At 39.7% G+C, this 16,117-nt stretch overlaps 1 protein-coding gene across 1 annotated transcript in view; it reads left to right on the top strand.

Annotated features, from left to right (window-relative positions):
• The window catches only part of LOC141050959 (uncharacterized), a 62,230-nt gene extending 53,427 nt beyond the window's left edge, over window positions 1–8,803 (top strand). Inside the window, exon 7 of the mRNA XM_073547686.1 lies at window positions 2,564–8,803. Within this exon, the coding sequence (XP_073403787.1) occupies window positions 2,564–3,371 (808 nt within the window). The 3' untranslated portion in view covers window positions 3,372–8,803. The remainder of the gene's footprint in view (window positions 1–2,563) is intronic.
• The last annotated feature ends 7,314 nt before the right edge of the window (window positions 8,804–16,117 follow it).

The raw sequence follows: 16,117 nt of genomic DNA, 5'->3' as shown, positions 1-16,117 counted from the left end.
TTTTCAGTCAAGATGTGGTGCAGAGTGTACATTAATGAGAAAAAAATGAAGTTTTTTGAATTTACCAAAAGGCTGCAATGAAACAGAGTGAAAAATTTAAAGGGGTCTGAACACTTTCCATACCCACTGTATTTGGTCAGTTTACATTATCTGTCTTGCAGCACATGATTATTATATTACATTATATGATGATCTGCTGAAAATATTTTCAGTGTCCGGTATTACCGTTTTTTTGTAAACCTCCTACCATCGATTTTGGTTCCCTTCCTCATTTCTGTACAATCATGATTTTATATTCTGACTTATGTGATAAAAGATATAGATAAGTAACTATCTAGTAAATTGTTTTGAGGTTCTAGTTCTGTAATCATGGCACTTTTTCGGTACTATGTGTGCATGTTAATGGTTCGATTGCATGGAGAAATAGTAGTGGTAATAGGTGGAATCCCTGAAGAGTACCTCTTTTGATAGGAAAATATGCAGAGGAAAAACTGTTGTAGTGGACATAGGCCGAAAGGGAGCTATACAAGGCATAGATCCATGAAAGAAATTGATCTGGGAATTTCCATTCCCGCAAAACTGGAAACAGATATGGCCATGAGATACAATCAAAGGCTTTTTTAATATCGAGTGATAGTAGCATACTTTCAATTTTACGTTGTTTCCATTGATGCAGAAAATGAGAAACTCCCGGATAGTATCTGATGCTTGCCTATGGGCACAAAACCAACCTGATCATTGTGTATGAGAGATCCCAGACTTGAATTTAGACGTTGAGGTACAATTTTTGCTAAGAGTTTGAGTTCTACATTGTTCAGGGATATTGGTCTGTAATTAGACCATAACGTGTGATCTGAGTTTCGTTTAGGTATCATGAATTTTGCTGCCATTAAAGAGGTTGCCCCTGGCCTATGACCATCTCTTAGTGAATTAGAAAAAGCTGGAGAGATGTGGGAGTAGGGCAAGTGTGTATTTTATGTAGTAAAGGGCTGTGAACCCATCAGGACCTGTTTTTTGGTTAATTTTTAGATGTTGAATTGCATTTTCTCTTTCAAAGTGAGAGATGGCTTGATTTAAAAGTTCAATCCTGTATGGACCAAGGGTTGGGAGAGGGGTAGAGTTTTGGAAAGGTTCTATTTTTTTGTGTATTTATTCAAGAGGTGTCATCATATAAATGTTCAAGTTGCTGTTGAAACTGAAGAGCAATTAGTTGCGATTTGGAGGTTAAACCTGTGGTGGTGCACAGACGTATAGGAGTACGAGGCAGCAGGAGGCATTTGTGGCCACCAGACACCAATATTTTTACGTTGAAGAAACTTTAAAGTGTGAATATGTCCCATAGAGAGGGGGAGAATGACAGAGAAATCATTTGCTTGCCTGGCAGTGAGTGTTCTTCGTTGTGGTGATCAGCCACAGAAATTGAAGAAAGTGGTGGTGGGTAACTGAACTTCAGCTGTGCTAGTTCATGAGAAAGCAAAACATATCATGTGAGCAGCGCTATAGAAATGTCCCGAGAGCAAAAAGTTTGAATGTGGAAGAGGCGAAAAAACATCTATGAGCTGGTAGCTCAATACAAAAAAACAGATATGTGCAACTTTATTACCACAGATGCTTAGTCACATATGTGGTTACCTATTTGTTGTGCACAAAGGTGTCTGTAGCCTTTAAACTAGGTGACCTCTGAAAGAACCAACAACTGTCAACCATGGATGACAGAGGACACTGGTGCAACTTCATTTTCAGATCCCCCAGTGCTGCCATGTTCATGATGGAGTCTAATCCTTTCTGTTGACTTCCAATACATATAAAATAGTTTAAAAAAAACTTCTCCTTTCTTGTAACTATTGCTTAGTTTCTTTTTATAAAAAAAATGCAAAATCTACACTTGCACAAATGCTTATTTTTACACGACCATACTACTATGCTCTATGCTAGATGCATGTATATACCTGTCATGAAGTGTTAGATGAACACTGTCTTAAAGCACTGACTTGCAGTTAACTTTATGAGGGTCCACTGAACATGAAACTGCAAATGATTGGTGACTGGTGAAGTTTAACCAAAACCTATAATATTGAAATATTGAAAAACCACTATCTGGCCTAACATCATAATCTACTATTCCTTGTTTTGCTGAAGCTGAATTCTTATTACAGTTTGTATGAAAATGTTCTAAAATATAGAATAATATAAATATTAGTATGTTTTCAATGCGGTGTTATTGAGAAATAATAATTTTATTCTTGACAGATGACAGTACCAGGAGCTCAGAGGGACATGTGATATTTTCAGATTTTGCAGCAGGTGATCATGGTTTCAGATCAGATACATATGAAGAACATGTAGTTATCCCAGATACATCTCAAGCCCTTAGGCAAAATCCATCATCTGATCCTTTTCAACAGATCCTTTCTTCTGCTTCATTAAAGGGTAATATGGAAAACCAAAACTACAAAAGTACTGATGAACATGGAGTAGCTCACACAGGGGAGAAACCATTTTTAAAATCAGAATCTGGGAAAGGTTACCTTGTTAAATCAAGATTTCTTTCACATCGGCGAAGTCACTCGGGGAAGAAGCTATTTTCATGTTTACAATGTGGGAAATTTTTTAAAAGGAAAGCACATGTTGCTTCACATCAAAAAACTCACACAGGGGAGAAGCCATTTTCATGCTCAGAATGTGGGAAATGTTTTAATGAGAAAAAAAATCTTGTTAGACATCAAAGAACTCACACAGGGGAGAAACCATTTTTATGTTCTGAATGTGGGAAATGTTTTGTAGATAAATCACAACTTGTTGGACATCAGAGAACTCACAGTGGAGAAAAGCCATTTTCATGTTTAGATTGTGGGAAATGTTTTATACGTAAATCTCATCTTGTTACACATCAGAGAACTCACACAGGGGAAAAACCATTTTCTTGTTCAGAATGTGGAAAATGTTTTATAGCTAAATCACAACTTGTTAAACATCAGAAAAATCACACTGGAGATAAGCCATTTTCATGTTCAGAATGTTTGAAATGTTTTATAAGTAAATCTTATCTTGTAAAACATCAGAGAACTCACACAGGGGAGAAGCCGTTTTCATGTTCAGAATGTGGGAAAAGTTTTATGTGTAAATCTCTTCTTGTTACACATCAGAGAATTCACACAGGGGAAAAGCCATTTTCATGTTCAGAATGTGGGAAATGTTTTATAGGTAAATCTTATCTTGTTAAACATCACAGAACACACACAGGGGAGAAGCCATTTTCATGTTCAGAATGTGGGAAATGTTTTACAGATACATCACAGCTTTCTCGGCATCGCAGAACTCACAAAAGAGAATCCAGTTTTGTTTTAAATCATTACATTGTCACCATGTAAGAGAAAAGTTACAAGTCATAATCAAGTAAACTCATTTGTCTACAAGAGAAAGGGAAAACAACCTGTATATACATGTGTGTGTGTGTGTATATGTGTGTGTATGTATGTGTATATATATATATATACACACACACACACTGCTCTGGCAAAAATTAAGAGGCCACTGCAAAATTTTCAGTTTTTTCATAATTATTTAGAAACAACAATACTAATGTTTTAACTCGGGAAGGGTTCAGAAATAGTGATGAGCGAGTATATTCATTGCCCTGGTTTTCCTGAGCATCCTCAGGTGATCTCCAAGTATTTTCGCGTGCTCTGAGATTTAGTGTTTGTCAACGCTGCTGCATGATTTGCGGCTGATAGACATGCTGTGTACATGTGGGGATTGCCTGTTTGTTAGGAATTCCTGTTTAAGAGTACAGAAATCAATATTTTGTTGAATAACCATGATTTTTAATCACAGCTTTCATGCGCCTTGGCATGCCTTCCACCAGTCTTTCACACTGCTTTTGGGTGACCTTATGCCACTCCTGGTACAAAAATGTAAGCAGTTCTTCTTTGTTTGATGGCTTGTGACTATCCATCTTCCTCTTGATTACATTCCAGAGGTTTTCAGTTGGGTTCAAGTCTGGAGATTGGGCTGGCCATGACAGGGATTTGATGTGGTGGTCCATCATCCACACACTGATTGACCTAGCTGTGTTGCATGGTTCATTGTCCTGCTGGAAAAAAAACAGTCCTCAGAGTTTTCCAAAGATTGCCTGAGCAGAAAGAATCAACTGTTTTTCCAGGATAACCTTATATGCGGCTTCATTCATATGTCCTTCACAAACATTAACCTGCTCAATTCCAGTCTTGCTGAAGCATCCCCAGATTATCACCAGTCCTCCATCAAATTTTACAGTGTGTGCAAGACACTGTGGCTTGTACGCCTCTCCAGGTCTTCGTCTAACCATTTGACGACCAGGTGTTGGGCAAAGCTGAAAATTAGACTCATCAGAGAAGCTTACCTTACTCCAGTCCTGTATGGTCCAATCCTTATGGTCTATGGCAAACTTCAGCCTGGCTCTTCTTTGCTTCTCATTGATGAAAGGCTTTTTTCTACCTTTACATGAATTGAGCCCTGCCTCTAGGAGCCTGTTACGAACTGTTCTTGCCGTGAACTTCACCCCAGCTGCCATTTGCCATTCCTTCTGTAGGTCACTTGATGTCATCCTGCGGTTGTTGAGAGACATTCGAATAAGATGATGATCATCCCGGTCAGTGGAGAGTCGTTTTCACCCTCTGCCGGTCTGTAGCTTTGTTGTCCCCAATGTCTGCTACTTCACCTTGTTGTAATGGACTGCCGTCTAAGAAATTTGAAGGATGGAGGCAACATGACACTCACTCTATCCCTCTGCTAGTAAAGCCATAATTGAGCCCATCTTTTCCTCAATCAAGACTTTTCAACTCCTTTGGCATGGTTATGTTATTTTTTTCATTCCTATTACCAGGGCTGTGGAGTCGGTAAGCCACAGTTGCGACTCCGACTACTGGATTTTATCAGGCTCCGACTCCGACTCCTTCATAAATGGCCAATTCATAACAACAAATTTACTGTTGTAAAATATTAAACATCGTGCTTATTCAGTTTCTCACCATCATATAAGTAATCAGACCACTTAGAGCAAAAACTACATTTATTAGAATACAATTAGAATATAGCAAATAACTTTTATAAACTTTTCTAAACTGTAAGTAAATATGCAATAAACACTTTTATGCAGTTAATAAGAATAAATCTATAAATTTGTCCTCAGAAAAAGTATTGCCTCTGTCAGATCCTCCTTCATGGATGCCCTCAAATCTGATCTAATTATTTAGAGAGCAGAGAACAACCTCTCTACACTAACTTGTGTTGGTCGCAAAGCAGTAACCACTCAAGCAAAATCTCTGACAATGTCAGGATACAGAGGAATCGCTTGTTGCACTGTTATTTTTGATGAACGGTCAAATTTCTCAATTTCTTTTAGTGCACATGAAAAATTCTGCTGAAATGTACTGGCTTTGTTCCTTGATGGGGATGACTCTTCTATGCGGGAACGCTTTGCACGGTCCTTGTGATCCAAATATTTTTCGAAATTAAATTCTTCATCAGTTGATGATGAGGGTGAAGATGTGGCAGGACGACCAAATTCTTCTTGTTCCTCCTGACTGTTCTGCAACCCTTTCATCCTTACTGCTATTTCAAACAGAGCTTCTTTTCCTTTACTTAGCTGTTGATCATCTAGAAGAATCCGATGCATTGGGTCTACATAAACAGCTGCCAAAAGAATGTTATTTTGTAATAGTAGCTCCTCTCTCCGTTTCATTGATGTAGCAATGCCACTTGCAATTAACCCTCCTCTTTGGGACAGGCGAAACATCAGGTTCTTCCACTCCTTTAAGAAAATACCTGGAGTTAAGTCCTCTGCTTGTAATTTTTTAGTCACTGTAAATGGGTGCTCTAGCAATTTTTCCAGCTAAGTCACCTGATTCCACTGACTTTCATTTAGCGTTAGTTGAGGGTTAGCCATGTCTACAAGAAAGGTTTTCAGTTCAACCAAGCGCTGAATCATTAAGTAAGTACTGCCCCATCGTGTGGCTTGATCAATAATTGCCCCTTTTCCAGCACGTCTCTTCAAAATTGAGTCAACTTTAGGGGTTCTGGCAACAGTAGCCAATTTTCTCACCTTGCCAATCAGTGCAGCAGCATGTCCTTCTTGCAGACTGTCTCTTACAGCCATCTGTAGCGTATGCACAACACAGCGCATGTGATGAATGAAAGAACATATTGACACAGTTTCAACAAGATCATCTAAACTATCATGTTGCTGTTCATCTGAAGCAACTTCAGTTTGCTCCTCAGTTACAATACTGTGTTCCTCTATTTCAAACATTTCTGTGTCTGTGGACCCAGAATGTTCTTCTAGCTGCTGGTCACCATCATTACTCTCATTCATTAGCTTAATAGTACTTATCATATTTGAAGCATTGTCAGTTACGACAGAAAGAAATTGCTCTTTTTTAAGTTCATAGTCTTGCAGAACCTTTTCCACCAAGACCTGGAGAAATTCACTGGTGTGATGAGCTTTGGTGTCTTTTATTGCCAATGTCTTGGTAACTATTTCATTTTTGTCACAAACAAATCGGACATTGATGGCAAAATAGTTCACTCTGTGACGTGTGCAGGCATCCATTTTAAGAAGCAGAAAGCGTCCCTTGAGAGCTTTTTTAAGTTCTTCCTTTTGTTTAAAAGCTTCTTCGATTACTAATTTTCTAATACTCTCTCTCTCCAGAGAAACGCCAAGCTTGCGGTCCATTTCCCCATTCAGACACATAAAATCTGGTCGTGAAAATAATGAAATAGGCACACTATCCTTTACAACAAGCTCTATGATCTGTTTTTTAAATGTATCTACTGTCATTGTCACAGTAACTTTGTCACTGACAAAATATCTTGCAACTGATGGCTGCAAAGTTCTCTGCTCCTTTGTTTGGCTGGAAGAGCTGGGCACTGGTTCATTGGTTTGGATGCAGTCTTTCTCATCCACTGCTTTCAGTACTTCTGGATGAAAGCGCTGTAAATGTCTCTTTAGATTAGAAGCTCTGGTAGGAGCATTTTTATCTTTGCCTGAATATGCACTCATCTTGGCTTCACAGCATTTGTTTTCGTCTGGATCATTTGTCATACACTGACAGACATAATGTTTTCTATCTTGAGTGATGGTGAAATGTTCAAATACAGCTGATTTAATGTGATGCTTCTTTGACATTCTCAGGTTTTTAATTCTGCATTCACAATCCAAATGACAATTGTTTTTCCTAAAAACAATTGTACAAAATTATTGCCAGGTCGTACAACTGATATAGTGGTCAGTAATACTGTTATTATTCCTCATGTACTCACAGTTAACTGATGCAAAGTTTGTTGAAAGGATAATACTTCTTACAGTTTTCCTCTTCTGAGTAGCAGGCAGCTGTGAGATGCTTGGAAGACGCACACCTAGTATGATCTAGTCTAGAGGAGGAGCGTTACTACTAAGAATTTGCAACACATTTTCACTTTCAGTTTCATACATTGTAAGTAGGGGGGTTGGGGCAGCATGAGGTTAACCAAGTATAAGATTAGATAAGGGCAGTGGAGAACAGTGACACACAAGAAGTAAGAAATGTCTCTATCTCCAGCAGAACTGCTTATCACTGTTGTTCATAGTTTGATAGAACATATATATTTGAGTAACATTTATAAAATTCATATGAAAGTTCAATTCTGAAATATTAATACATTTTTTTTTAAAGCTGGAGTCGGTACATTTCTACCGACTCCGACTCCGACCAAAACTAACTACGACTCTGACTCCGACTCCACAGCCCTGCCTATTACTTTTACTGGGATATTACTAGCACTTGTTTTGCCATCCAGCTTGTCCTATTGCAAGAGGATTGTGAACACCACAGCAGTCTTTTATACTTTCCTTTGTTAAATAATCAGAAGCACATTAAGTAGAATGAGGTGTACTCTGGTTGGAATTCAACTGACACTGCAATGGAATGGCTGTCAGACATGTAGAGAAGCTGATTTTTTTAATAAAACTGTGCAGTGGTCTCTTTATTTTTGCCAGAGCTGTGTGTATATATATATATATATATATATATATGTTTGTATAATATCAATGACCATTTGTTCTAAAAAGCAATTACAATCCTGATGTCTAGAAAATATTTAACATTTGTATGTACTATTAAACCTTCAATTAGTCACATAGAGTCCATTGGACCCCAATTGGGTTTGTTTTTATCATATTTCCCAAAGTATGGACAGTGAGTGACTGTCCATATTGGTATCTTTCTAGCTTAGGCGCCCCTCCATACTCTGTGCATCACAAGATGCTGCGTCGACTATACGCGCCACGGCAAAAAAAAATCCTGTGCGAAACTTAAAACGTTGCTCGGCATGGTAAGAGATGGCCAATGGTCAAATCTTTTCATCTCTTCAATGTATCAGCAATAAATACTTATGTTATTTATAACATGATTAATAAGACTAAAAGAGAATTTTTGAAACTGTTTCTCTAAGTAATTCATAACAGCTCATAAAATTAAAAAAGCCGAAATTTCGAAATTACCATGGTTCCTGAAAAGACGACTCAATGATGACACTGAGACTTCTTTTCTAAAAGTTGGTCGATGTCATTTGTATCAGATGTAGCGATGGGGAAAAGAAATTGCAGATGTGATAATTGCAAGAAATTTATGTGCAATGTGCAACATAGTGTGATTCTTGTGCCGAATAATAGTTTTTCTTAGTATATAAGTAGATGTAAAGTTTGTTGATTACTAAAAATTTTATTTTCGTTTCACTAAGATTCTGTACCTTAAGTTGCTAAATAAAGTAAAAAAATCTTCTTTAATGTTTATTTTTCAATATAAAAACTGGGGACCTATGAAACCAATGCAACTAATAGTATAAATGTTTTGACCGACTAACTGAAGGTTAATAGGGTGCAAAAATGTGCTCAGCATTTCCAGTTCCATATATATGTTCAGCAGTCTAGAAATCTGCAGAGAAAACTTGTCAGCTTCAGAAATTGAATATAAAAATGGATAAAGTGCAACTTTATTACCACCACAGAATCTTAGACACCTATGTGGTTACCTATTTGTTGTGAAAATAAAAATTGAAGCTGCAAATGATTTGTGACAGGTGAAGTGAAACTAGCACCTACAGAGAAGACGGCTTCAACAGAGAAGAGACAATATGCACAACCACGTGGCCTAACATCTACTAGTCCTCAGTTGGCTGAAGCTGAATTGAATTACAGTTTGTATGAAAATGTTCTAAAATGTAGTATAATATAAATATTAATATAATTTCAATGCAGTGTTATTGAGAAATAATTTTATTCTTGACAGGTGACTGTACCAGGAGCTCAGAGGGACATATGATATTTTCAGATTTTGCAGCAGGTGATCATGGTATCACATCAGATACATATGAAGAACATGTAATTATCCCAGATTCACCTTAAGCTCTTAGGCAAAATCTACCATCTGATCCTTTTCAACAGATCCTTTTTTCTGCTTCATTAAAGGAAAATTTGAAAAGCAAAACCACAAAAGTACTGATGAACATGAAGTAGCTCACACAGGGGAGAAACCATTTTTATATTCAGAATCTGGGAAATGTTACAGTGTTAAATCAAGATTTCTTTCACATCGGCAAAGTCACTCAGGGAAGTAGTTATTTTCATGTTTACAATGGGATTTTTTTAAAAAAGGAAATCACATTTTGTTTCACATGAAAAACCTCAGAGGAGAAGCCAGTTTCATGCTAAGAATGTGAAAAATGTTTTAATGAGAAGAAAATGTGGGAAATGTTCAGAATGTGGGAAATGTATCACTCCAAACCAGGGCCGCCATCAGGGCATGACAGCCTTTACAAGTGTGTGGTGCCCGGTGATTAGGGGGGGCCCGCCCGGCGCCCGAGCACGCTGGCAGCCCGGCTGCTGCTTTATATTAAATCATGACCCAGTGCTTGCCGGGCCCCTCCCCCCCGATGCTGCTCTGCTCCACTTCCTCATTCCAGAGCAGAGCTGTGTGTGCGCACCACGTGGGACTGGGAGCAGTCGCAGAAGATGGCGGCGGGACGGCAAGGTGCAGACGGCAGGCAGAGTCACGAGGTGGAGGCGAGCGAGCAAGTTAAGGTAAGTAGTCTGTGTCTGTCTCTCGCTCTCCGACGTCTCTGGTGGTGTGGTGGCTGTGCTGATGATGGAGCCAGGGGGACAAATCTCCAGTAGGCACATTGTTGACTCTCCACAGTCTCCACCTGCAGCTCAGCCGTTGTCCTATCCTTTTAGGCAGCACAGATTGTGCTGCACAGTACCAGCATGCTGATGACTGTCTCCACCTGCAGCTCAGTCATTGTCCTATCCTTTTTGTCATCAGACTGTGCTGCACAGTACCAGTATGCTGACTGTCTCCACCTGCAGCTCAGCCGTTTCCAAGAAAGGGTGGAGGGATTTTGGAAGGTTCGCGTGGTGGAGGAGGAGCTAGGGTGGAGGCGGAACTGGGGGTGAAGCCTGGGTCTCAAGGGGGACCCAATAAATGTTGCCAGTATGGGGCACCAAAATTCCTAGTGGCAGCCCTGCTGCAAACAGGAAACACATGGATGAAGCCTCAGCACACCCTAGTCCTGACTGGACAGCTAAGCTATCACTTGACACTGACCGCTCAGTACGCCCCTGTCCTAGACTGGATGGCAGAATTTTCATTCACTGTGTAGAGACACACTGATAGGAGAAATTGTGACAGTACCCCCTCTTCTGGGAGGGAGCACTGCAACCTAGGTTTCCCAGGACACCAATGATGGAAGGCTCTGACTAGATGATCAGCCTTCATGGAACAAGCTGAAACCCAGGATAATGAACAAGATATTGGAGTGAATTTCAAACCTTCTGATAATCCACGATCCTCTACACCTCGTTCTCCAAACCACAATTGACAGAAACCAAAGGACGCAAAGCCAAGTCAGATACCAGTGACTAGACAATGAAGGATTTGCGGAATACATTTGGGATGTGATGCGTCCGAAGAAGTCTTAATCTAAAGGCTACCTCTAGAATCCCATTCGCACCAATAAATATCAGACCCAACTTTGCTGATGTTGCTTTAATCTTAATGTTTATGGATAATAACTACGAATGAGAAAATATGCTCAATTATACTTAGTTATCGCTCGATTATCACCTTGCTCGGATGTACTCGTTACGCGGCGAGTAATGGGTGGTGCTCTAAGTAAAACTCAAATTCCCGCTCCACATTTTTAGCACCTGTTACACAGCCAATAAGCATGCAGGGATTGCCTGCACGTCACTGCAATGTCGTAGTCAGCTTGTTTGTGGCATTACTGTGAGTGGCTGGCCGTGTGACATAATCAAGGGTTATAAAAGAACACGCGCCACCCGGAACAGCAAACTGATGCCATTGCACAGCTCTGTGACTCTTTTTGTATTGGAGAAATCGAGTGCTTGTCCAGGCCTGTGTGCACAGTATAATGGATTAGAGGCCTGTAGTGTTGATACTGGTGCTGAAGCTGAGCTATCGTACTAACTGCCCTTCACCAGTTTTATCATTTGATTTGCTGTTTGTTTGTATCACATACGATCTTCATTTAGCCTAAGAAGGGGGAGAGATTCGCAGGAGCTGGGAGAGTGGCTGAATACGATCAGTAGACAGGGATTAGGGCGGTGCAGTATGTTGTCAAATATATAGCTACATTTTTTTGGCGGGGGGGATGAAAAAAATTATAATTTTTGATCCATCGAGTATTACTTGATTTATGTTACTTTTTTGTGTTATATAACACTTGTTATCAATTTTGTTATATAAAAATTATTTTTTTGCCTGGGTTAAATTTGTTACCCATACATTATTTTGTGTTATAGATTAATTTTTTTCTGTACAGCACTCCAAAAAAGCGATTATTTTGCAGGGTTACATTTCTCAGCCATACAGTTTCAGGTGTTCTGTGGTATCTAACACTCCAGTAAAGTGTAAAAATGTAGCTGGATTAGAGTTCTCATCCATACACTATTCAATTGTCAGGGGTACATTTCCTGTGATCTATAAAACTGAAAAAAAAGCATTTAAAAATTTGGTAGGATTACATTTCTCAGGCATACATATTACGTGGTCTGGGTATATTTCTGTGATATTTAACCCCTTTACCCCCCAGGGTGGTTTGCATGTTAATAGCCAGGCCAATTTTGACAATTCTGACCACTGTCACTTTATGAGATAACTCTGGAATGCTTCAACGGATCCCACTGATTCTGAGACTGTTTTTTCGTGACATATTATACTTCATGATAGTGGTAAAATTTCTTTGATATGACTTGAGTTTATTTGTGAAAAAAAAACCCAGAAATTTGGTGAAAATTTAGCAATTTTCAAACTTTGAATTCTTATGTACTTAAATCAGAGAAATGTCATACAAAATAGTTAATGAATAACATTTCTCACATGTCTACTTTACATCAGCACAATTTTTTAAACAAATTTTTTTTCTTAGGAAGTTATAAGGGTTAATAGTTGACCAGCGATTTCTCATGTTTCCAACAAAATTTGCAAAACCATTTTTTTAGGGACTGCAGCACATTTGAAGTTACTTTAGTGTCAATTTGAGGTATTTTCTGTCATATAGACCATTCATTCTAAAAACTGTACCCCCACAAGTTGCTCAAAATCACATTCAAGAAGTTTATTAACCCCTCAAGTGAGAATTTTTGAAATGTGGAAAAAAAAATGAACATTTAACTTTTTGTTCATCAAAATTTTACTTTGGACCCAATTTTTTATTTTTTATTTTTTCAAGGGTAAGAGGAAAAAATGGACCTCAAAATATGTTGTTCAATTTATCCTGAGTATGCAGCTACCCCATATGTGGGAGAAAAGTACTATTTGGACACCCCACAGGGCTTGGAAGGGAAGCAGCATAATTTGACTTTTTAAATATAAAATTTGCTGGCAAAATTAGCTGATGCCATGTGCCTAAATAGTGGAAAACCCCACACAAGAGACCCTATTTTAGAAACTAGACCCCTCAAGGAATGTATTTAGATGTGCGGTGAGCACCTTGAAGTTTATATAGTTGAGCCATGAAAATAAAAAAAAATCACATTTTCCTCACAAAAATGTTATTTTAGTCCCAGTTTCTCCTGAGTATGCAAGGCAGGGCTCAGAAGAGAAGGAGCACAGTTTGACTTTTTGAACACAAAATTGTCTGGAATAGTAAGCGGACACCATGTTGCGTTTGGAGAGCCCCTGATGTGCCTAAACAGTGGAAACCTCCACAAAAGACAACAATTTAGAAACCACATCCCTCAAGGACTTTATCCAGGGGTATAGTGAGCATTTTGAACCTACAGATACGACACAGAAATTGATAACATTAGGTTGTCATTAGTGTTGAACACAAGTGATCACTACTCTAGTTTGCATCAGGTGCTCTGGTGAGCACCCGTGATATTCGGTGTATATGTGACATACTCGAGTCCTTGCCCCACATGTTTTGTGGCTGTTAGACACCCAAAAAAAACATGCAGGTATCCGTGATACTCTTTGCATACCAGAGCACCCGATGCAAACTCAAGTAATGAGCACTTGCACTCAACACTTGTCATATCGTCATCATTATTTATTATAACACAGCCTCAACTTCTCAGTCCCTCTGCATATGAGTTCATATTCCACAAGAGCTGCGGAGAAGATGATGCTTACTTAGAACTGCCCAGGCACGTTGACCCGTGCAGACGTGTTTTCAGGACGGGGCACTACCAGACCCCCTAGACGAGGGAGGTCTGTTGCTCCTAACCAAGGACTGGACAAAAAGGGCTAAGGACTGCAACACGATCCCAGGACTCTGGAAGGGTCCCCGATTCTGAAGGGGTTATCCTGGTGCGTGAAATTCCTCTAATCTTCGGCTGCAGCAGCTGTTGCGGTTGGAGAGCGTGACGGAGAGAGTAGGAAAACCAGTGGTGTACTTGTGCCCTTATTCTTCTTGTTACTACTGTTTATTAAAGAATTCTTTTCCCTGTTGGAATACAGATGCCTTCTGGACCCTTATTTGCCTGGACTGCTGTTACCAGAAGAAGAGAAGGTAACCTGTGGGAAAAAACAGCATCAATCCCGTATTACATGTACAAGGGACAAGGGTACTTGCTGTGTGTTCAGTGGACTCTGTACTTTACCTTTAAATAGCCCGGCCACAACTACCCCCCCCCCGGTTACCATTGTTACACTTGGCGCAGTGCGGCAGGATGGACCCCTGCAGCCTAAAGACTTACCCAAACACCTTGAGCACCAAGCCTAATCCCCCTTCCACCACGACCTGTGCGCTGGTCTTTTGACCGGTGGTTGTGTGTGCTGCATGACGCCCGTTCTGTGCAGCAGGACCTGCCGTCCTCAGGGCGCATGCGCCGATGGCGCCACACTCATTGGTGGATCCTGGTGACGTGACCAGGGTCATGGGGTATTTGAAGGTCCTGTGGAGACCTTTCACCATCTCCTCTTGGCAAAGCGGTCTTGTGTGCCGCGAAACGGGGGATTCACTGCCAGGTGCCCCTCCTCCTTCTGCACCCTCCGGTAAGCTCCTATACTTTGCATACACTTTGGGGCTAGCAATAAACACAGATAATTATCCAATGTGCAGGCTGACTTACCCTTAGGGCATATTGTGGCTCTTTCCCTTATTGACCTGGCTTTGGGATCTGATAAACTTTACTTCCGGCCACAAGGCATTATATTTTGATAGGGATACATATATCCTGGGTATGTAATTACAATTATGGCGTCTACCATACATATGAGGGGTTTTTTTTCCATCTTGGTTGGAGGAGTGGGCTGTCATGGGTGTGTTTTCATCTGCATATTAATTGGCACCTTATTATGACTTTGTGCACTTTACATGTTATTTAATAAAATTGATTGATATTTTTTGTATTCCATCATTTGCTCCTTTTTTTCTCTGGTTCTCATTTAATTGTTGGAGCTGATGTGGCCTCTGCCAGGGGTGGACAAACTCTTTTGTTTCTACCTTCTGGTATTGTAGCAGCCTATATGGGATTTCTATTGTTTATAACATTGGCTAGATGCTTACAACAATTTGAAACTGAGATCTCCCCTTCTGCATAAGGTTAGTAACATAAAAAAAATATTTTTAGTGTGGGTGAGGTCTGTATAATCTAGAAGATTGTCCGTGGCATTGGAACGCCCTCTTTCCTGCAGTGGCTGCTGGTAAGGTGCAAGTTTACTGGAGAAATATGGTCCGACGTGTCGTTAGATGAACTGATCAGGAAAAGGGCCATGATGACGGCGGGAATGGGAACATACAAGATCAATAACAGGGCGGCTATGGGAAGTACGAGATCCAGGATCCAGCCTACAACGATTACTCATTTACCTAACACCAATTACCAGAGAGCATTTGATGCTCGTCAGAAGATAGGTATAAAAGATGACAGTGAGAAATTGGATGCCAAAGATGCATATAATCTAGAAGATAGGTTCAAAACAATTTCAAACTGAGATCTCAGCTGCTGTATCATGTTTGTAAAAAAAATTAATTTTAATTTGCAACAGCTCTGCACACAGAACAATTTCAATGCCACTAAATAAAAAAGTTGGATATAGCGGGCTGTATCACGTTTATCATCAAAAATTATATATATTTTAATGTGCTTGAGGTCTGCAGACAGCTTCATATCACTGCCATAAAATTACAAAGTGTAATACAGCAGGCTGTTTCCGATTTAGCAACAGAAAAAATTGTACGTTTTTTTAATACTTGTTAGGTCTGCAGAAAGGTTCATATCACCGCCACAAAATGACAACATGGAATATGACAGGCTTTATCATATTCAGAAACAGAAATTATAATGTTTTTTAATGTGCCTTTGGTTTGCAGACAGTTTCATATCACCACAGCTCTATATGACAAGGTGGTATACATCAGGCTGTTTCACATTTAGCTAGTGAAAAAATAAGATTTAGAATGCTATACTCGTGCATGGAGCACAGTAGCAGTAGTGCACAACACACTTGTAGGACATGTGCCCTGCTGGCTTTGTCTGTGGACATCAGTAATGACCAAAAACATGCTGGAAGCTAAATTTAACAGCCACACCGGACACTAGCTAGCTATGTAAGGGGGTGAAGAGGAAGAAAAG

This window comes from Dendrobates tinctorius, unplaced genomic scaffold (genome assembly GCF_039654945.1).
Source record: "Dendrobates tinctorius isolate UK_male_01 unplaced genomic scaffold, ASM3965494v1 ptg000155l, whole genome shotgun sequence".
NCBI lineage: Eukaryota > Metazoa > Chordata > Amphibia > Anura > Dendrobatidae > Dendrobates > Dendrobates tinctorius.
The sequence above is the reverse complement of the archived record's forward strand: the minus strand, read 5'-3'. Positions and strand labels throughout refer to the sequence as shown.